At 42.4% G+C, this 18,500-nt stretch overlaps 1 protein-coding gene across 1 annotated transcript in view; it reads left to right on the forward strand.

Moving 5' to 3' along the window:
- The window catches only part of BRCA1 (BRCA1 DNA repair associated), a 72,951-nt gene that overhangs the window by 41,707 nt on the left and 12,744 nt on the right, over positions 1–18,500 (forward strand). The window contains exons 13-18 of the mRNA XM_066364066.1: positions 4,037–4,157; positions 7,093–7,283; positions 11,375–11,685; positions 14,381–14,468; positions 16,829–16,906; positions 17,400–17,440. Of these exons, the coding sequence (XP_066220163.1) occupies positions 4,037–4,157; positions 7,093–7,283; positions 11,375–11,685; positions 14,381–14,468; positions 16,829–16,906; positions 17,400–17,440 (830 nt within the window). The remainder of the gene's footprint in view (positions 1–4,036; positions 4,158–7,092; positions 7,284–11,374; positions 11,686–14,380; positions 14,469–16,828; positions 16,907–17,399; positions 17,441–18,500) is intronic.

The following is an 18,500-nucleotide window of genomic DNA, read 5'->3' on the forward strand; positions in this document are numbered from 1 at the left end:
TGGTGGGCAGAGCATAGCCCCATGGTGGGCGTGCTGGGTGGATCCCGGTCGGGCGCATGCGGGAGTCTGTCTGACTGTCTCTCCCTGTTTCCAGCTTCAGAAAAATTAAAAAAAAAAAAAAAAAAAAAAAAATTCCTCCACTCCCCCCCTGGAAACTGAATCAACTGGGTGGATGTGTTACATGCTTTTTAAAGTTGAATTTCTTTTTTTTTAAAGTGAGAGTAGGCCCTGGCAAGTTGGCTCAGTGGTAGAGCGTTGGCTTGGCGTGTGGAAGTGCCGGGTTCAATTCCCAGCCAGGGTACACAGGAGAAGCGCCCATCTGTTTCTCTACCTTTCCCCCCCTCCTTCCTCTCTGTCTCTCTCTTTCCCTCCTGCAGCCAAAGCTCCATTGGAGAGAGTTGGCCCAGGCACTGAGTACGGCTCCGTGGCGTCCACCTCAGGTGCTAGAATGGTTCCGGTTGGAACAGAGCAATGCCCCAGATGGGCAGAGCATTGCCACCTAGTGGGCATGTTGGGTGGATCCCAGTTGGGCGCGTGTGGGGAGTCTGTCCATCTGCCTCTGCATTTCTCACTTTGGAAAAATACCAAAAAAGGCCCTGGCCGGTTGGCTCAGCGGTAGAGCGTTGGCCTGACATGCGGAAGTCCTGGGTTTGATTCCCGGCCAGGGCACACAGGAGAAGCGCCTATCTGCTTCTCCACCCCTCCCCCTCTCCTTCCTCTCTGTCTCTCTCTTTCCCTCCCACAGCCAAGGCTCCATTGGAGCAAAGATGGCCCGGGCGCTGGGGATGGCTCCTTGGCCTCTGCCCCAGGCACTAGAGTGGCTCTGGTCGCAGCAGAGCGACACCCCAGATGGGCAGAGCATCGCCCCCTGGTGGGCGTGCCGGGTGGATCCCGGTCAGGTGCATGCGGGAGTCTGTCTATCTCTCCCTGTTTCCAGCTTCAGAAAAATACAAAAAAAAAAAAAAAAACAAAAAACCCCAAAAAATGAGAGTGGGGAAGATAGATCTCCCACATGCACCCAAACCAGGATCCACCTGGCAACCCCCATCTGGGGCCTATGCTCTGCCCATCTAGGGCCATGCTTAGAATCGAGCTATTTCCAGAGCCAGAGGTGGAGGTTAAACAAGCCATTCTCAGCACCTGGGGCCAATGCACTGTAACCAATCAAGCCATAGCTGGAGCGGGGAAAGGCGAAAAAAGCAGATGGTTGCCTCTCCTGTGTTCCCTGACTAAAAATTGAACCCAGGACTTCCACTCTCCGGGTCAACACACCACTGCTAAGCCAACTGGCTAGGGCCTAAAGATGAATTTCATGATGGATTCTGTATTTTATAGTTTATCATTTCTTAATATCACTTTCTTTCTTCCCCAATGTCTTTTCCTTTGATTCTCCCAATACTTGCACAGTGTTTAGCACATAAAGGCAGTCAATAAATTTATTAAATGTTAGGTCTGCCCATATTCCCTACCCATGAAAAATATATAACATGTTAAGATCCCCAGATGATCCTGACCTGTGATGGCATAGTGGATAAGGTGTGAACCTGGAATGCTGAGGTCACTGGTTCGAAACCGTTGGCTTGCCTGGCCAAGGCACATATGCGAGTTGATGCTTCCTGCTCCCCCCTCTCCCTTTCTCTTCTCCCCTCTCTAAAATAAATAAAAATATAATCTTAAAAAAAAAAAGATCCCCAGATGAGGAAAGCATTTAAGGGGGCCTATGATACTGACTTAATACTTGGGCCTTGTTTTTCTATATTTATGAAATAAGGATTAAGAGAAAAGAAGAATAGAAACATTTTGCCCCGTATTTTTAGGTCCTTTTGAGTAACTGAATTCCAACTCAGGTTAGCTTATTTTCTTCAGAGCCTGACCTCATTGTAGTGAAAAGAGGAACTCATATGCTAAGTGTTCAAATGTGATGGAATGACTTGAATATGTGTTTGTTTGAGGCTTCCTCCCTACCTTCTCACTTCTTTTTAAATAACCCTTTCTAATGGTTAATTCTGTTTGGTGTGATTCCTTAGAGACTGCACATTAACATTTACCAATTATCACTCTATATGTGAGGGAAAATGATACCCTTATTAAAAGCATTACATTCCCAGTTGAAAGGAAAACCTGTGTAGACTCTGCTTACTTTCAGCAAGTGGTAGCTCCAGGCAGAGTTCTTGTGTTCCCAGAAACTCACAGGTCCAGAAGAGATGAGCCCAAAGATAACTATAAGTTACATTTGAGAATTAACTCAGGAAATCAATAATTATTTTCCCCCAGGTCACCTAGTGTCTTTAAAAAAAAACCAGTTCAATTAATATAGCCCTTTGTTTATGTTTTTCTGCCTCAATTTATGGATTTTAGCTTTTCTGATAAGAGCTTGAAATAAGTTACAGTCATCAATGTCTTTAATAGATAGAAGACATTTGTAATCTTTAAGTATTTATTTTTGCTTTTAAAATATTTCTGCCTTTAAGCTACTTCCTAGAAAACAACGGCACAGGAATACATTTGGAGGAATTAATAAATAAAGAGGCTGTACTAATGTGCCAGAACTTTGCCTTGGGTCTGTTTTGTGTTTTTTTCTTTCCTTGTGCCATTTCATCTTTAGTTCCATGTATAACTTCAGGTTTCTTATCAGTCAGCATCTTGGATTTCTGTGTATTGGTTTTCTGGTTTGTTTTTTCTTTCTCGTGCTTTCCTCCCCTTATTTTCCCACACATGTAAGAACTCACAGCCCATTCTATACAGTCTTTGATGTGGAGGCAATAGGGATGGAAGTTCTTTTCAGTACTTTCTTTTCCCTATTATCTAAAGGGACTTGAGTATAATTAGTTTGCTATAGGGATAAAAAGTTACTTCCTATTCTTGTTTTCTTATCTTTTAGGGCCAAATATATAAGGTGTTTTTTTTTCCAGCCTTGTCTCTATTGGGTATTTTTATTCACCCAGTCTTAAACAGTTCCCTTTATTTTTTTTAAAGTTTCATTTGGTGCTGGATTGTTTGTGTTTATAAAATTCTGTCTGAGCCTGACCATGCGGTGGCACAGTGGATAGAGTGTTGGACTGGGATGTGGAAGACCCAGGTTTGAGACCCCGAGGTTGTCAGCTTGAGCGCGGGCTCATCTGGCTTGAGCAAGGGGTTACTCGGTCTGCTGAAGGCCCGCGGTCAAGGCATATATGAGAAAGCAATCAATGAACAACTAAGGTGTTGCAACGAAAAACTGATAATTGATGCTTCTCATCTCTCTCCATTCCTGTCTATCCCTCTCTCTGACTCTCTCTCTGTCCCTGTTTTAAAAAAAAAAAAATACTGTCTGATGTGCCTGCTTAAAAACCAATTTGAGCCTGACCAGGCAGTGGCCCAGTGGTAGAGCATTGGCCTGGGACACAGAAGACCCAGGTTTGAAACCCCGAGGTTGCCGGCTTGAAGCCCAAGCTCACTGGCTTGAGCAAGGAGTCACTGGCTCGGCTGAAGCCCCCGGGTCAAGGCACATATGAGAACAACTCAGATGCCACAGTGAAGAAGTGATGCTTCTCATCTCTCTCTCTTCCTGTCTCTGTCCCTCTCTGTGTCTCTCTTGCTAAAAAAAAAAAAAAAAACAATTTGATCATACAGATTCCTGGTTTTATTTATGTATGTTAGAGAGAGGGACAGATAGAGACAGACAAGAAGGGAGAGAGAAGTATCAATTTTTCATTGTAGCACCTTAGTTGTTCATTGATTGCTTTCTCATACGTGCCTTGGCCAGGGCGCTACAGCTGAGCCAATGACCCTTTGTTCAAGCCAGCGACCATGGGGTCATGTCTAGGATCCCCCACTCAAGCCAGCGGCCCTGCACCCAAGCTGGTGAGCCCACACTCAAGCCAGCAACCTTGGGGCTTCTAACCTGGTCCTCTGTGTTCCAGGCTGATGCTCTATCTACTGTGCTACTACCTGGCTAGGCCACAGATTGCTGCTTTTTAAATAATTGATTACCTCACCTGAATTATCACCATCAGCACAAAGCAGTAAATTTCTTTTTCCATTGCTTTTAAAACAGTATTAACTTTAGAGAAAAGTGAATATTCTATAAGCCAGAATCCACAAAGCCTTTCTGCAGACAAGTTTGAAGAGTCTCTGGATAGTTCCACCAGTAAAAGTAAAGAACCAGGAGTGGAAAGGTAAGTAGTAGTAAATGTCAAATTGTGATATCTGAGTAACACCTTTACTTATATTGAACCTTACTGTTAAATATTTTTCACTCTACTTTCTCTAGTTTTTGGTTCACAGACATTTTTAACTTCTCATTGCTCTAGGATGCTACTTTGGTATACTCAAACTTTTTGGACCTACACAAGGCATTAGCTATAACATGAGAAATGCGTATACATCTGGTCCTTTTGAAGGTCAGAACAAAGCATAGAACTAAAACCTAAACAAGCCTAGAGGCTAATGCTAGACTTCTCCAAGACAGCCCTTGCCCTAATTAAAGGAAAGATTGTGCCTTTCTAGAAATAGTTTATTGATTTACCCTATAAGTATTCACAATACCTTTTAAGGTGTCTTTTCAAATCACTATTGAGATTAGACTGTATAATACTTTATATTTTTTTGTATGTTGTTTTTTTCTTTTTTTGTATTTTTTTCCAAAGTTAGAAGCAGGGAGGCAGTCAGAGAGACTCCCCTGCATGTGCCTGACCAGGATCTATCCGGCATGCCCACCAGGGGGCGATGCTCTGCCCATCTGGGGCTTCGCTCTGCAGCAACCAGAGACATTCTAGCGCCTGAGGCGGAGGCCATGGAGCCATCCTCAGCCCCTGGGCCAACTTTGCTCCAATGGAGTCTTGGCTGCGGGAAGGGAAGAGAGAGACAGAGAGGAAGGAGAGGGGGAGGGGTGGAGAAGCAGATGGGTGCTTCTCCTGTGTGCCCTGGCCGGGAATCAAACCTGAGACTTCCACACGTTGGGTCGACGCTCTACCACTGAGCCAACTGGCCAGGGCCATACTTTATATTTTCAAAAATACTTTACCTACTTTTTCATATGATCTTTACAACAACATTGTAACATAAAAGAACAAGTTCTAGACTTTTGATATTCCGAGTTGATAGTTCAAGAGAGTCTCAGAGCCATTAGAGTCACATCTTGCCACTCTAGGAGGGCTAAGGAATTCATATTTATTGAGTTCCTACTGAGAGTGGGTATGTTTTTACTTATCTTTCTGGGAATAGTGACAAGTTATCAAAAATCTAATCACGCCATCTTTTCTGAACTTTTTTTACAGAGACAGAGTCAGAGAGAGGGGCAGATAGGGACAGACAGACAGGAACAGAGAGAGATGAGAAGCATCAATCATCAGTTTTTCATTGCGACACCTTAGTTGTTCATTGATTGCTTTCTTATATGTGCCTTGATCGTGGGGCTACAGCTGACCGAGTAACCCCTTGCTCAAGCCAGCAACCTTGGGTCCAAGCTGGTGAGCTTTTTTTTTTTTTTTTTTTTTTTTTTTTTTTTCATTTTTCTGAAGCTGGAAACGGGGAGAGACAGTCAGACAGACTCCCGCATGCGCCCGACCGGGATCCACCCGGCACGCCCACCATGGGGCGACGCTCTGCCCACCAGGGGGCGATGCTCTGCCCATCCTGGGCGTCACCATATTGTGACCAGAGCCACTCTAGCGCCTGGGGCAGAGGCCACAGAGCCATCCCCAGTGCCCGGGCCATCTTTGCTCCAATGGAGCCTTGGCTGCGGGAGGGGAAGAGAGAGACAGAGAGGAAAGTGCGGCGGAGGGGTGGAGAAGCAAATGGGCGCTTCTCCTGTGTGCCCTGGCCGGGAATCGAACCCGGGTCCTCCGCACGCTAGGCCGACGCTCTACCGCTGAGCCAACCGGCCAGGGCGCTGGTGAGCTTTGCTCAAAGCAGATGAGCCTGTGCTCAAGCTGGCGACCTCGGGGTCTCGAACCTGGGTCCTCCACATCCCAGTCTGATTGATGCTCTATCCACTGTGCCACCGCCTGATCAGGCTTTTTCTGAACTTCTTGACTGGACTGAGGATATATTTTGGAGGCTGGTGTCCTGGCACTATGGCTGTGACTGAATTAAAAGATCTGGCCTCCATAGACACTAAACCCATATTTAAGAGCTAATGCCTCCATTGCCAAGGCTTAACTAGTTGAGCTAACCACCTATTTAATATTCAGACCAAATATTTCTATTCTTCTTCCCCTTCTCCCAAGGGACTTCTGTTAAAGAACCTACACGTTTGATTGAACTTCCTCCTTCTATTAGACCAGTTGTTTTCAACTGCCGATCTGCGAAAGAGTTAACCAGCCTTGTGTTGTATGAAGATTATAGACCCAATGATTATAGACTCTGTAATCTTCATGCATCAGGGTAAACTCTTGTGGACCTGCACCGGTCCGTGGACTGGTGGTTGAAAAACACTGTATAGACTACTTGAGCGGCAGTTTAGGTCTTGGCTCATCTTTAATCTCCAGGGCCTCATTTTAGTGCCTGACTGATAGTAAACATCCAATAATTGTTTGAATTAATTAGCCGATCTCTGAGGTCCTTTAAATCTGTTACAGCAAAGTCCTAAAACCTGAAAGAGTAAAGGAATTACTGTGTGTGTGTGCTCTTCTAACAATGTTTTATAGCTGGCTTTTATTTTTTAGAATGACTTGACATTGTAAAGGCAGTAGATAAGGATGATTCTATGAATTTTGCTGAAATTGGATAGAAAAAATGAGTGGAGTGATGTCAAAATTAATCAGCTTTCTACTTTCATGAGAGATCTGATTCTGACACACCAATAGAGACTCACCAGTAATAGTACTTTCTATTTTATAGAGTTTAAGTGGCAGTAGGTAATTTGCTGAAATCTGCTGACGTGCTTTTAAACAGCTAGGATATCTACTTACTGCCTCAGACCAGACCCTAAGGGGAGATGTTCTATGTCAGCTCTTATATCTTGGCACACATTATGAATCCAGACTCTTAGGCCGTCACTGGGGTATCTCTCTGACAATGAGCTGTATCACTTATGCTTTGGCTGCCTAGGAAGTTTGGTAAGTCCTTTCATGAGCTGTGGTGATGGTTTTCTCCTTTCATTCTTTCTAGGTCTTCCCCTGTTAAATCCCAGTTGTTAGATGATAGATGGTATGTGCACAGCTACTCACAGAGTCTTCAGAACAGAAGCTACCCATCTCAAAAGGAGCTTATTAAGGGTGTTGATGTAGAAGAGGAACAACTGACCAAATCTGAGGCCCAAGATTTAATGGAGCAGTCTTATTTGCCAAGACAGGACCTAGGTAATATTGCATCTGTTCTGTTGGAGAAAACATTTTTATTTTACTCTGAATTTTATCAAAAGGTAATTTGGTTAATCATCTATCAAGTAAATGTACTAGTATATCATGAATGTATCTGTTATACTCAAACCTATTTTTTAAAAATAGGTTGAATGTTAATCCAAATTTACTTGAAAATTATTACAATCATTAATCTGTCTATATTGGTTTAAGTCTTTTAAAGATGGGAGCGTCTTGGTGTGCTCTAAATACTTTTTTCAACTGTAGATAAGAGTTCTAAGGGCCTGGGCTGGGTAGCTCAGTTTGTTGGATCATCATCCTGATACACCAATGTTGCGGGTTCGGTCCCTGGTTAGGGCACGTACAAGAGTCAACCAACAAATGCTCGATAAGTGGAATAGCAAATCGATGTCCCCCCCCCTTCCTCTCTCTCTAAAATCGATTTTTTAAAAAGTTTTAGGGGCCCTGGCTGCTTGGCTCGGTGGTAGAGCATCAGCCCGGCATGTAGAGGTCCCAGGTTAATAAAAAAAAAAGTGTTAGGGCCCTAGAATCTGCAAAATAAGCTTTTATTTTCTGAATTAATACATATAAATGAGTATGTATTTTATGCCTTATAAATTACTTGAGCCTGACCTGTGGTGATGCGGTAGATAAAGCATTGACTTGGAATGCTGAGGCCTCCAGTTCAAAACCCTGGGCTTGCCCAGTCAAAGTACATACAACAAGCAATAATGAACAACTAAAGTAAAGCAACTATGACTTGCTACTTCTTGTTCTCTCCCCTCCTCTCTGTAAAATCAATAAATAAAAATTTAAAATAAATAAATAAATAAATCACTTGAAATGAACGATGTGTTTTATGACCTATGGATCAAAGTTTGAATTAGTAAAGAAAATTTTTAATTAATTCTCAAAAACAGATTATCATAAAAGGTGCTCTTTAGCATCTAAATGTGGTGTTTGGGCCCTGGCCAGGTAGTTCAGTTGATCAGAGCATCACCTCCATATGCCAAGTTGCAGGTTTGTTCCCTGGTCAGGGCACATACAAGAATTAACCAATGAATGAATAAATAAGTGAAACAAAAAATTGATCTCTCCTCTCCTGCCCTTTTCTTCTCTTTCCCTCCCTCTCCCTCCCTCTTTTTCCCTCCCCTTCCTTCTTCTTCCTCCCTCTCCCATCCCCCCTCTTCCTTCCTCTCTCTAAAATCAATCAATAAAAAAAATAATAAAGTAAATGTGGTAAATAAATAAATAAATGTGGTATTTGGCCATTTTAAGAATCTCAAATATTCTATTTGTCTATGCTTAATGGAGTGACATTTTCTGAAATGATTTAGGAATGGTCTCCTGTTTTCTATGTTTGTTATATTTCTCAGAAGTTAGAAACGGGGGGTGGGCAAGCAGACAGACTCATACATGTGCCCAACCTGGGGCAATGCTCGGCCCCTCTGGGGCATTGCTCCACTGCAATCTGAGCCATTCTAGCACCTGAGGCGGAGGCCATGGAGCCATCCTCAGTGCCTGGGCCAACTTTGCTCCGATGGAGCCTTGGCTGCAGGAGGGGAAGAGAGAGACAGAGAGGAAGGAGAAGGGGGAGGTTAGAGAAGCAGATGGGTGCTTCTCCTGTGTGCCCTGGCTGGGAATCAAATCCTGGAGTTCCACATGCCGGGCCGATGCTCTACCCCTAAGGTAGAGGCCGTTGGCTCTACCACTGAGCCAACCGGTCAGGGCCTGGTCTCCGGTTTTTAATTTGGTAATGATATCTCATGATTTATTAAATGAAAAAGGTAATAATATCATAGATGATGAAACAAAAATTGTGTATTTCTCATTTTCAGCGTTCTTTTTCCATCCTAACTAACCATACTATATGTTTATTGCTGAATAGCTAGAGAATACAGGTAGTAGAAAAAGGAATATTTAGCCTGACCAGGCAGTGGATAGAGTGTCGGACTGGGATGTGGAGGACCCAGGTTCGAGACCCCGAGGTCGCCAGCTTGAGTGCAGATTCATCTGGTTTGAGCAAGGCTCACCAGCTTGAGCAAGGGGTTACTCGGTCTGCTGTAGCCCCCCTGGTCAAGGCACATATGAGAAAGCAATCAATGAACAACTAAGGAGCTGCAATGAAGAATTGATGTTTCTCATCTCTCTCCCTTCCTGTTTGTCCCTATCTGTCCTTCTATGACTCTGACTCTGTCTCTGCCCCCAAAAAAGAAAAAGGAATATTTAAACCAGATAAAATAAATGACCAAAATTATAGAAGGCTGACCTTATAATATTGCATTTTATGGTTCTAAGGTGCAAGTTTTTTTCATGATAGGATAATGTCTCAAAATCAATGGCGTGTTTTTTTGTTTTGTTTTGTTTTGTTTTTTTCTTTTTTTCCATTTTTCCAAAGCTGGAAATGGGGAGGCAGTCAGACTCCCGCATGCGCCCGACCGGGATCCACCCAGCATGCCCACCAGGGGGCGATGCCTTGCCCCTCTGGGGCGTCGCTCTGTTGCATCCAGAGCCATTCTAGCGCCTGAGGCAGAGGCCACAGAGCCATCCCCAGTGCCCGGGCCATCTTTGCTCCAATGGAGCCTCGCTGCAGGAGGGGAAGAGAGAGACAGAGAGGAAGGAGAGGGGGAGGGGTGGAGAAGCAAATGGGCGCCTCTCCTGTGTGCCCTGGCCGGGAATTGAACCCGGGACTCCTGCACGCCAGGCCGACGCTCTACCGCTGAGCCAACTGGCCAGGGCCTAAATGGCGTTTTTTATTTTATTTTTAATTACAGTAAAAAAATAGGTAACATAACATTTACCATCTTAACCATTTTGAAGTGTTTGTAGTGTTAAGTATATTCCTATTGTTGTACAGCTGTTCTCTAGAATTTTCCTTGCCAAACTGAAACTGTACCCATTAAACAGCAATGTCCTGTTTCCCCCTACCCATCCCCTGGCAACCACTATGTTACTTTATTTCTAAGAGTTTGACAACATTAAATATCTCATATAAGTAGAATAGCACAGTATTTGTCTTTTTGTGACTACCTTCTTTGACTTAGCACAGTGACTTTCAACCTTTTTCATCTCATAGCACACATAAACTAAATACTAAAATTCTGCGGCATACCAAAAAATGTGTTTTTTGCCAATCTGACAAAAATATAGATATAGGCCCTGGCTGGTTGTCTCAGTAGTAGAACGTCGGCCTGGCGTGCAGGAGTCCCGGGTTCGATTCCTGGCCAGGGCACACAGGAGAAGCGCCCTTCTGCTTGTCCACCTCTCCCCCTCTCCTTCCTCTCTGTCTCTCTCTTCCCCTCCCACAGTCAAGGCTCCATTGGAGCAAAGTTGGCCCAGGCGCTGAGGATGGCTCTGTGGCCTCTGCCTCAGGCGTTAGAATAGCTCTGGTTGCAACAGAGCAACGCCCCAGATGGGCAGAGCATCATCCCTTGGTGGGCATGCCGGGTGGATCCCGGTTGGGTGCATGCGGGGGTCTGTCTGACTGCCTCCCCATTTCCAGCTTCAGAAAAATAAAAAATATAGATAGATAGATAGATAGATAGATAGATAGGTATAATTTCGATTCATTCACACAGGGCAGCTGTTGTGTGGCTGTTACTATTATTTTTTTTTTAGAGAGACAGGAAGGGAGAGAGATGAGAATAATCAACTCTCACTTTAGTTGTTCTTTGCTTCTTATACGTGCCTTGATGGGGGTGGAGGGTGCTCCAGGCGAGCCAGTGACCCCTTCCTCAAGCCAGCAACCATGGGATCATGTCGATGATCCCATGCTCAAGCTGGGGAGCCTGCACTCAAGCTGGAAACACTGGGGTTTTGAACCTGAGATCTCAGCATCCCAGGTCGAAGGTATGTCCACTGCACCATCAGTCAGGCCTTAGGCTGTATCTCTAAAACTTCAGTTAGTGACTAAAAATGTAAACACACAAGGCTTTTGGAATATAATGGTTTAGAAAAATTAAACCACTTTATACTTTCACTAACAGTGTATTAGTACACTAAATTGAGCTACTTTATTCTTAGTGGAGACTAGGCATTCTAATTCAAGATTCATTGTCATGTAGGTTAATTTTTTCCCCCATTTCTTTCAGAAGGAACACCTTACCAGAAATCTGGAACCAGCCTTTTCTCTGAAGTCCCAGAGTCTGATCACTCTTCAGACAGAGCCCCAGAGCCAGCTCATGGTTGCAGTATGCCAACTTCAACCTCTTCATTGAAATTACCCCAATTTCAAGTTGAACAGTCTTCCAAGAGTCTAGCTGCTGCTCATACTACTAATACTTCTGGGTATAAAGTGAGGGAAGAAAGCATGAGCACGGAGAAGCCAGAAATGGTGTCTTCAACAAAAACAATCAACAAAAGAATATCTATGGTGGCATCAGGCTTGACCCCAGATGAATTTGTAAGTTTATCCATGTGTATCTCTCTAATGACTGAGACTTCATTAACATACTATGAATAGTTTAAAATAGGTACTAGCAATAAATAACTTATAGGAAGAAATCTGGGGAACCAGCGCCATTCTATGTAATTTAATTTCCATTACTAATTTCTGAAATTTTGAACCTAGCTAAAACAATAGCATAGATTATTTTGTATATATTTACTGGAAAAAATTATTAAATATCAGCACAGATTTTTTTTAAAGATTTTATTTTTATGATTTTTTAGAGAAAAAGGCAGGAGGCTAGAACAGGAAGCATCAACTAATAGTTTGCAGAGAGATTATATAACTTTTGGTATAATATATTTTTTATTTTAATTTTATTTATTTAAAAAAGCAAGTAGGTATAATAGCTCTACTCTTTAAAAGGCATCTTTTCCCCAACCCCCCTTGGGTCACATCTGAGAGAACACACCAGTGTAATTAGCCAAATTCAAACTGGTTCCAAGCACACTGCCTTTGTCCTGGCCTATGACAACAAGTTATTCAGTAGCCTGCCCTATCATTTCCGCTTTCCAACATGCCCTCCTACCTATTAGGATTTTGACATCTCCTTGGGTTTCTCATATCAGAAGCAAGAATTGTTTCATACAATAGAAAAATATCTATTAAAATATTAAGACCACTAAAACATTGTTTCTATTTGGGCTAAGCATAGATTTCAGACATCTTAGGAAATTTGCCTCCTCTATAATTAATCACCATTGGTATCACTTCATAATAAAATATTTGAGTTAATATATCTTAAAGAACCATGGTAAGATAACAAACCAGAGTATCAAATGGATTCAATAGTGGTTGTAATTTATTACACAATGAGAGATGACCCAGTCATTCTTAAGTATCTTAATAATATATCCTTACTAGGACAAGAACCATTTCTCATTCTAAGTTCTCTATGGGTAGCAGTTCAGCATAACATTCTGTGTGGCAAGATGTGTTCTACTACTAAAAGGGCAAAGTAAACGATCGTCTGCCCTAGAAGATACAATGAGTAAATTCTTATAAATAATGCTAGAATTCTAATTTCACAACCAGATGCCCAGACCATCTATTTACTCTGGAAATTCATACCTGTGTCTGTTTATGTTGTTTATGTTGTTCTTGATCATTTGCCTACTTATCTAGAATTCCCATTTATTCATTGAAAATTAGCATTCCTTGTTTGTGAGTTCAGCTTTTCAGAGAAGGCTAAAGTGGTCTGATCTCTTGCCATGAGCAATTCTGAGCTACAGATTAGATTATAATGGTACTATAATGGCTTGGGTAGATATTGTCTTTAAACAAGCAAAGAGGAAAACTTTTCAGCTCTATTCAGGCTTGCTGAAGTGTAGTAAATTTATTATGAAAGCTGCTGGCTGTATTACACAAGATTAATTTTGAAGCTCATATTAAGATGATCTTTTCAGCCAGTGCTCTTCTAACTGAACACTGTTCAAGGCTGGGATTTCAGCAATTAATCAGTTCAGAATTGCTAATGATCCTGGCAGAGGGCAGCAGCAAAAGGTTGGGAGGATGTCATTAGCTTCTCTAGCTTGCCTTTTTAGTGCCCTGTGGCTGTATGGGATGAGGCAGCATGAAAGAAAGATGGCCTGATCGCCACTGCAATATTTGCAGCACATAAATATTGGGTGGGGTGGCGATGGTTAATAAATGATGGCCCTTGGTAAGCAGAGTTATTTATTAAACAGTAGTTACTAATTATGTCAACTATGTCCATAATGGATTGGGTTAATTTCTTTTACTACCTATTGATTTTTATTTGGTTGATAGATAATAACTAGAAGGCTGTAGATTTCCTTTGGGAATAATATGAGTCTCTTCTAGTTCTTTAAGAGGAATTGATAGTTTTTGCACTCTTGACTTGACTGTTTTGTAACTATCAGAGGGTTGCATCTTGTTTTTAAGCCACATATCTACAGCATAATCTGTAGGCTAGTTATTTCATATATAGTGTAGGCTGATAAATCTGAAATATAAGAGTGTATCACTCTGCAAAGAAACTAGCTGTCTTAGGAGATCCAGTGATATTTGCTATTAAAGAGAAAATTAGCCCTGGCTGGTTGGCTCAGTGGTAGAGCGTCAGCCTGGCGTGCAGGAGTCCCGGGTTCGATTCCTGGCCAGGGCACACAGGAGAAGCGCCCATCTGCTTCTCCACCCCTCCCCCTCTCCTTCCTCTCTGTCTCTCTCTTCCCCTCCTGCAGCCAGGGCTCCATTGGAGCAAAGTTGGCCCGAGCGCTGAGGATGGGTCTTTGGCCTCTGCCTCAGGCGCTAGAGTAGCTCTGGTTGCAACAGAGCATCGCCCCCTGGTAGGCATGCCAGGTGGATCCTGGTCAGGCGCATGCAGGAGTCTGTCTGACTGCCTCCCCGTTTCCAACTTCAGAAAAATACCAAAAAAAAAAAAGAGAGAGAAATTATTATTTTGAATCCTTGGTTATAGTTTATGTCTGCTAGCATGAACTACTTTAGAATTTCTTCCTCTGATTTGTACATAATTTGTATTAAATTGCTATTTGTTTTGAGACTTCAGCATATTTGAATAAAAAGAATACCTTTTCTGAGAAAAAATGGAGATTCAAAGCTAGGATAACTAATGCTCTAAGCTGTTCACTAGAGGTAATTCATGATAATGTAATACTTGATTTGATTTCAGATGCTTGTGCACAAGTTTGCCAGAAAACACCACATCACTTTAACTAATCTAATTACTGAAGAGACTACTCATGTCATTATGAAAACAGGTATACTAAGAACCTTTATAGAATGTGTTGCATCTTTTGCGTAGAATAACAAGTAGAAGTATAAGTATTTGTTAAGCATAGCATAGGTGAAAATCTTCCAATAGCCGATCAATTATTTTGTGAAGAAAAATAATAATTTTGCTACTTTGACCATCCCTTCTGTTTTGGGGTTAAGATGGGGATTGTGGTGAGCTAGAACGAGGAACTATTCTGTTAGTCCACCCTAACTGCATTGCTCTGTGGGAGGGGCTTTCTGGTCGGGCAGAGCTCTAGTCCTGGAGGAATAAGTGGGGCAAAGAGGAGAATGGGACAGAAGTGTGTCTTTATTCAAAATCTGGGTGCTTAGAAACCCTAGTCTAGCTCTATGTCCAGTCATGACCTGCCTAGCTCCATGCAAACACTAGTTTGAGTGTGGTTGAGAGTTTTTCAAGAAAGAAATCTGGCCTAACCTGTGGTGGTGCAGTGGATAAAGCGTCGACCTGGAAATGCTGAGGTCGCTGGTTCGAAACCCTGGGCTTGCCTGGTCAAGGCACATATGGGAGTTGATGCTTCCAGCTCCTCCCCCCCTTCTCTCTCTCTGTCTCTCCCTCTCCTCTCTAAAATGAATAAATAAAAAATTTAAAAAAATGTACAAAAAAAAAAAAGAAAGAAAGAAAGAAATCTGATATCAGCTCTGAGATAGCTTAGCATATGAAAAAGGAAAAACAAAAGGGGAAAAATAATTTGTCCTATACCTTTGCCTATTTAAATCTTAATTATGACTCCTGTAATAACAGGAGACCTCAGATACTACTAGCTAAATTTGAGTAAATAGTTTAGGGCTCCTAAAAGCTCATTTGAAATTGGGTCTCATTAATACAAGCCTAATATCTGGAACAAGTGAAGGAAAAATCCTGACCCGCCACTGTGTTTTATGCTGGAGTGACTGCATGGAAGATACGTGCTCTGTTTTGAGCGCCGTGCTTTCTTTTTAAGCTGGTCACTGACAATGTTAGAGAGTGTGAGATGATGAAGATGGGGAGAAGGAATTCTGAATAATGGCATTGGAAGAACAGAGAAAGGAATGAGAAAACTTAAGGAACAAAACCACTGTCTTCAAATTTGAAGACTTATTATCTGGAAGAGGAGTTAGACTCGTTCACGGGCTCCAGGAAGCAAAGACAGTGTGTCCAGCACCCAGGAGATGCAGCTTTTAAACAGAATTGACTCTCAGGAAGTACAGTGGCCCACTCTGTTCACATCGCTGCAGCTCCTTGAGTAGAGGGTCCAGACTCCTTGGCAGGGGCACAATGCATTAGAACCTCTAAGATGTTAGCTTTCTGCTGTATACAAATTGTACCACCGGATCAGAGGATAATACTCACAGGACCCAGGTGCCGGAACAAGGTACCTCAAACCAAGTATTATTTTAGAGATGAATGTCATTAAAGTTAAATGTATCTTAAGCTATAGGTTGAGATCAAAGCTGCTGGAAGGTGAAAAGAAACCTTTAAAATGTAAATTAAGTCTAAAGTAATTATCTTTAAACTCAAAGGCAATGTAAGTTTGGAACTAAAAATGAGCTAAAATTTCTGAGTTTAAAGCATATTATTAAATCAACTTTCACAGCAGTTAAACAAAAAGCTATAAAACTGATGAAAGGAAAATGGTTTTAGTAATTTGTGAAGAATTCAAAGAGGGGGAATGGCTGCTGTTACTACTGGCAGATGGGCTGCTGTGTTTAGGATTTAGTTAAATACATTTCTTCTTTCCTCAGTTTGTTTAGTTCTTCAAAGGGGTTTCTGAAATACTAGGAAATAAACGGAAGTGGTTCTTCAGCTACTGCTTTCTAAACTACTTATGTAGAGAGGAGAAAAGCTATGAAAACACTGTATTTTCCTGTCCTGCTCAAAAGAATTAAGAATTAGGAGGTTAGGATTCCCCAAATAGAAGTTTGGGGGTGAAAATTCCTCACTAATATCAAGGTTTCAGATACAAGATTGCAACAATGCTTTTTTCTTCTTCCACTTATTGCCATCTGGGAAAGTAGCTTTTCCCCATGCACATGTATCATACTACCAATGTGGGTAATTCCCTGAACAAGTAATGGATGTGTATAGCTAGTCTTGGCAACTAGAAGATAGGGCAGACATTTCCTCTGATTTTAATTCGTATCAGCCTTATTCATCTTCCAAAGATCCACACATGCTGGTTATAATTAGGGGTTCTTCTAGCCTCTGATTCTATTACTGGGGTACTGGAATCCTCAATCCAGATCAATTTCAAGTAGCATATGGAGCTGGAGCTCTTTAGCTTGTTAGAGCAGCACTTCCCAACTTTGTTTTCAACTTCTAATCCTTCGGACATTTTTTGTTCTGCAGATGCTGAGTTTGTATGTGAACGGACACTGAAGTATTTTCTGGGAATTGCAGGAGGAAAATGGGTAGTTAGCTATTTCTGTAAGTACAGTTTATCTCGCCCAACGGCCTTCCTTTAACACCTCAGAATTGCATTTTTACACTTAAGGTTTTTTTGCTGATACTGAATCTGAATTGCCAAAAGGTCTTTAATGATAACACTAAACTAGCTTTATCTTTAACACATATCTCTTTGTTCAGATAAGCTAGTGATGTTAGGAAGATGTATTTCTTTTTATAACTAAGAGAACCTAATCTGCTCCTAGCAATGATAGAATATGAACTAGGGATTTAGTTAATAGTAGGCAGAAACCCATGCGTAGCAGGCACTATTATAATGTTTGGATTAAGCATCAACTGTGTCTCTGAAAGGAAATCTCTGTGACAAGTCTTACTGAGGAGCTGTGGCTTTATTGAGAGGGGACCTCTGCTCAGTGTTATTCCTCCCCAGCTCTTATGTGAATTGCTTCACTAGCCACCTCCACATAAAGAGCATGTTCTACATTATGACCTGTCTTTTCTTTGATCTCTTTAGGGGTAACCCAGTCTATTAAAGAAAAAAAGATTCTAGATGAGGTAGGTACTTGATGTTACAAACTAATCACAAAGACTTGGTGCCATTGAGTTACCTAATAGCTGAATATTTAGCTGCTTTCTTCCTTATGCTACTTTCCACAGAATTTTTTATTTATTTTTATTTACTTATTTATTTATAGCAAGGGAGAGAAAGAAATAGACAGGAAGGGAGAGAGATAAAAAGCATCAACCCTTAGTTCTGGCACTTTAGTTGTTCATTGATTGCTTTCTTATATGTGTCTTGACTGGGGGCTCCAGCCAAGCCAGTGACCTCTTGTTAAAGCCAGTGAACTTGGGCTTCAAGCCAGCAACCATGGGGTCATGTCTATGATCCCATGCTCAAGCTGGTGACCTCCAAGTTTGAAACCTGGGTCCTCAACTTCCCAGATTGATGCTCTATCCCAGGGGTCCCCAAACATTTTACACAGAGGGCCAGTTCACTGTCCCTCAGACCATTGGAGGGCCGGACTATAAAAAAAACTATGAACAAATCCCTATGCACACTGCACATACCTTATTTTAAAGTAAAAAAACAAAATGGGAACAAATACAATATTTAAAATAAAGAACAAGTAAATTTAAATCAACAAACTGACCAGTATTTCAATGGGAACTATGCTTCTCTCACTGACCACCAATGAAAGAGGTGCCCCTTCCAGAAGTGCGGTGGGGGCCGGATAAATAGCCTCAGGGGGCCGCATGCGGCCTGCAGGCCGTAATTTGGGGACCCCTGTTCTATCCACTTTGCCACCACCTGGTCAGACTCCACAGATTTTTCTTGATGGTGAGGATCATCAAGAGTTATGCATCCAGGCCCTGGCCGGTTGGCTCAGCGGTAGATTGTCGGCCTGGCATGCGGGGGACCTGGGTTTGATTCCCGGCCAGGGCACATAGGAGAAGCGCCCATTTGCTTCTCCACCCCCCCCCCTCCTTCCTCTCTGTCTCTCTCTTCCCCTCCCGCAGCCAAGGCTCCATTGGAGCAAAGATGGCCCGGGCGCTGGGGATGGCTCCTTGGCCTCTGCCCCAGGCAATAGAGTGGCTCTGGTCGGGGCAGAGCGAC

The sequence above is a fragment of the Saccopteryx leptura genome, chromosome 2, assembly GCF_036850995.1.
Source record: "Saccopteryx leptura isolate mSacLep1 chromosome 2, mSacLep1_pri_phased_curated, whole genome shotgun sequence".
NCBI classification, from domain to species: Eukaryota; Metazoa; Chordata; class Mammalia; order Chiroptera; family Emballonuridae; genus Saccopteryx; species Saccopteryx leptura.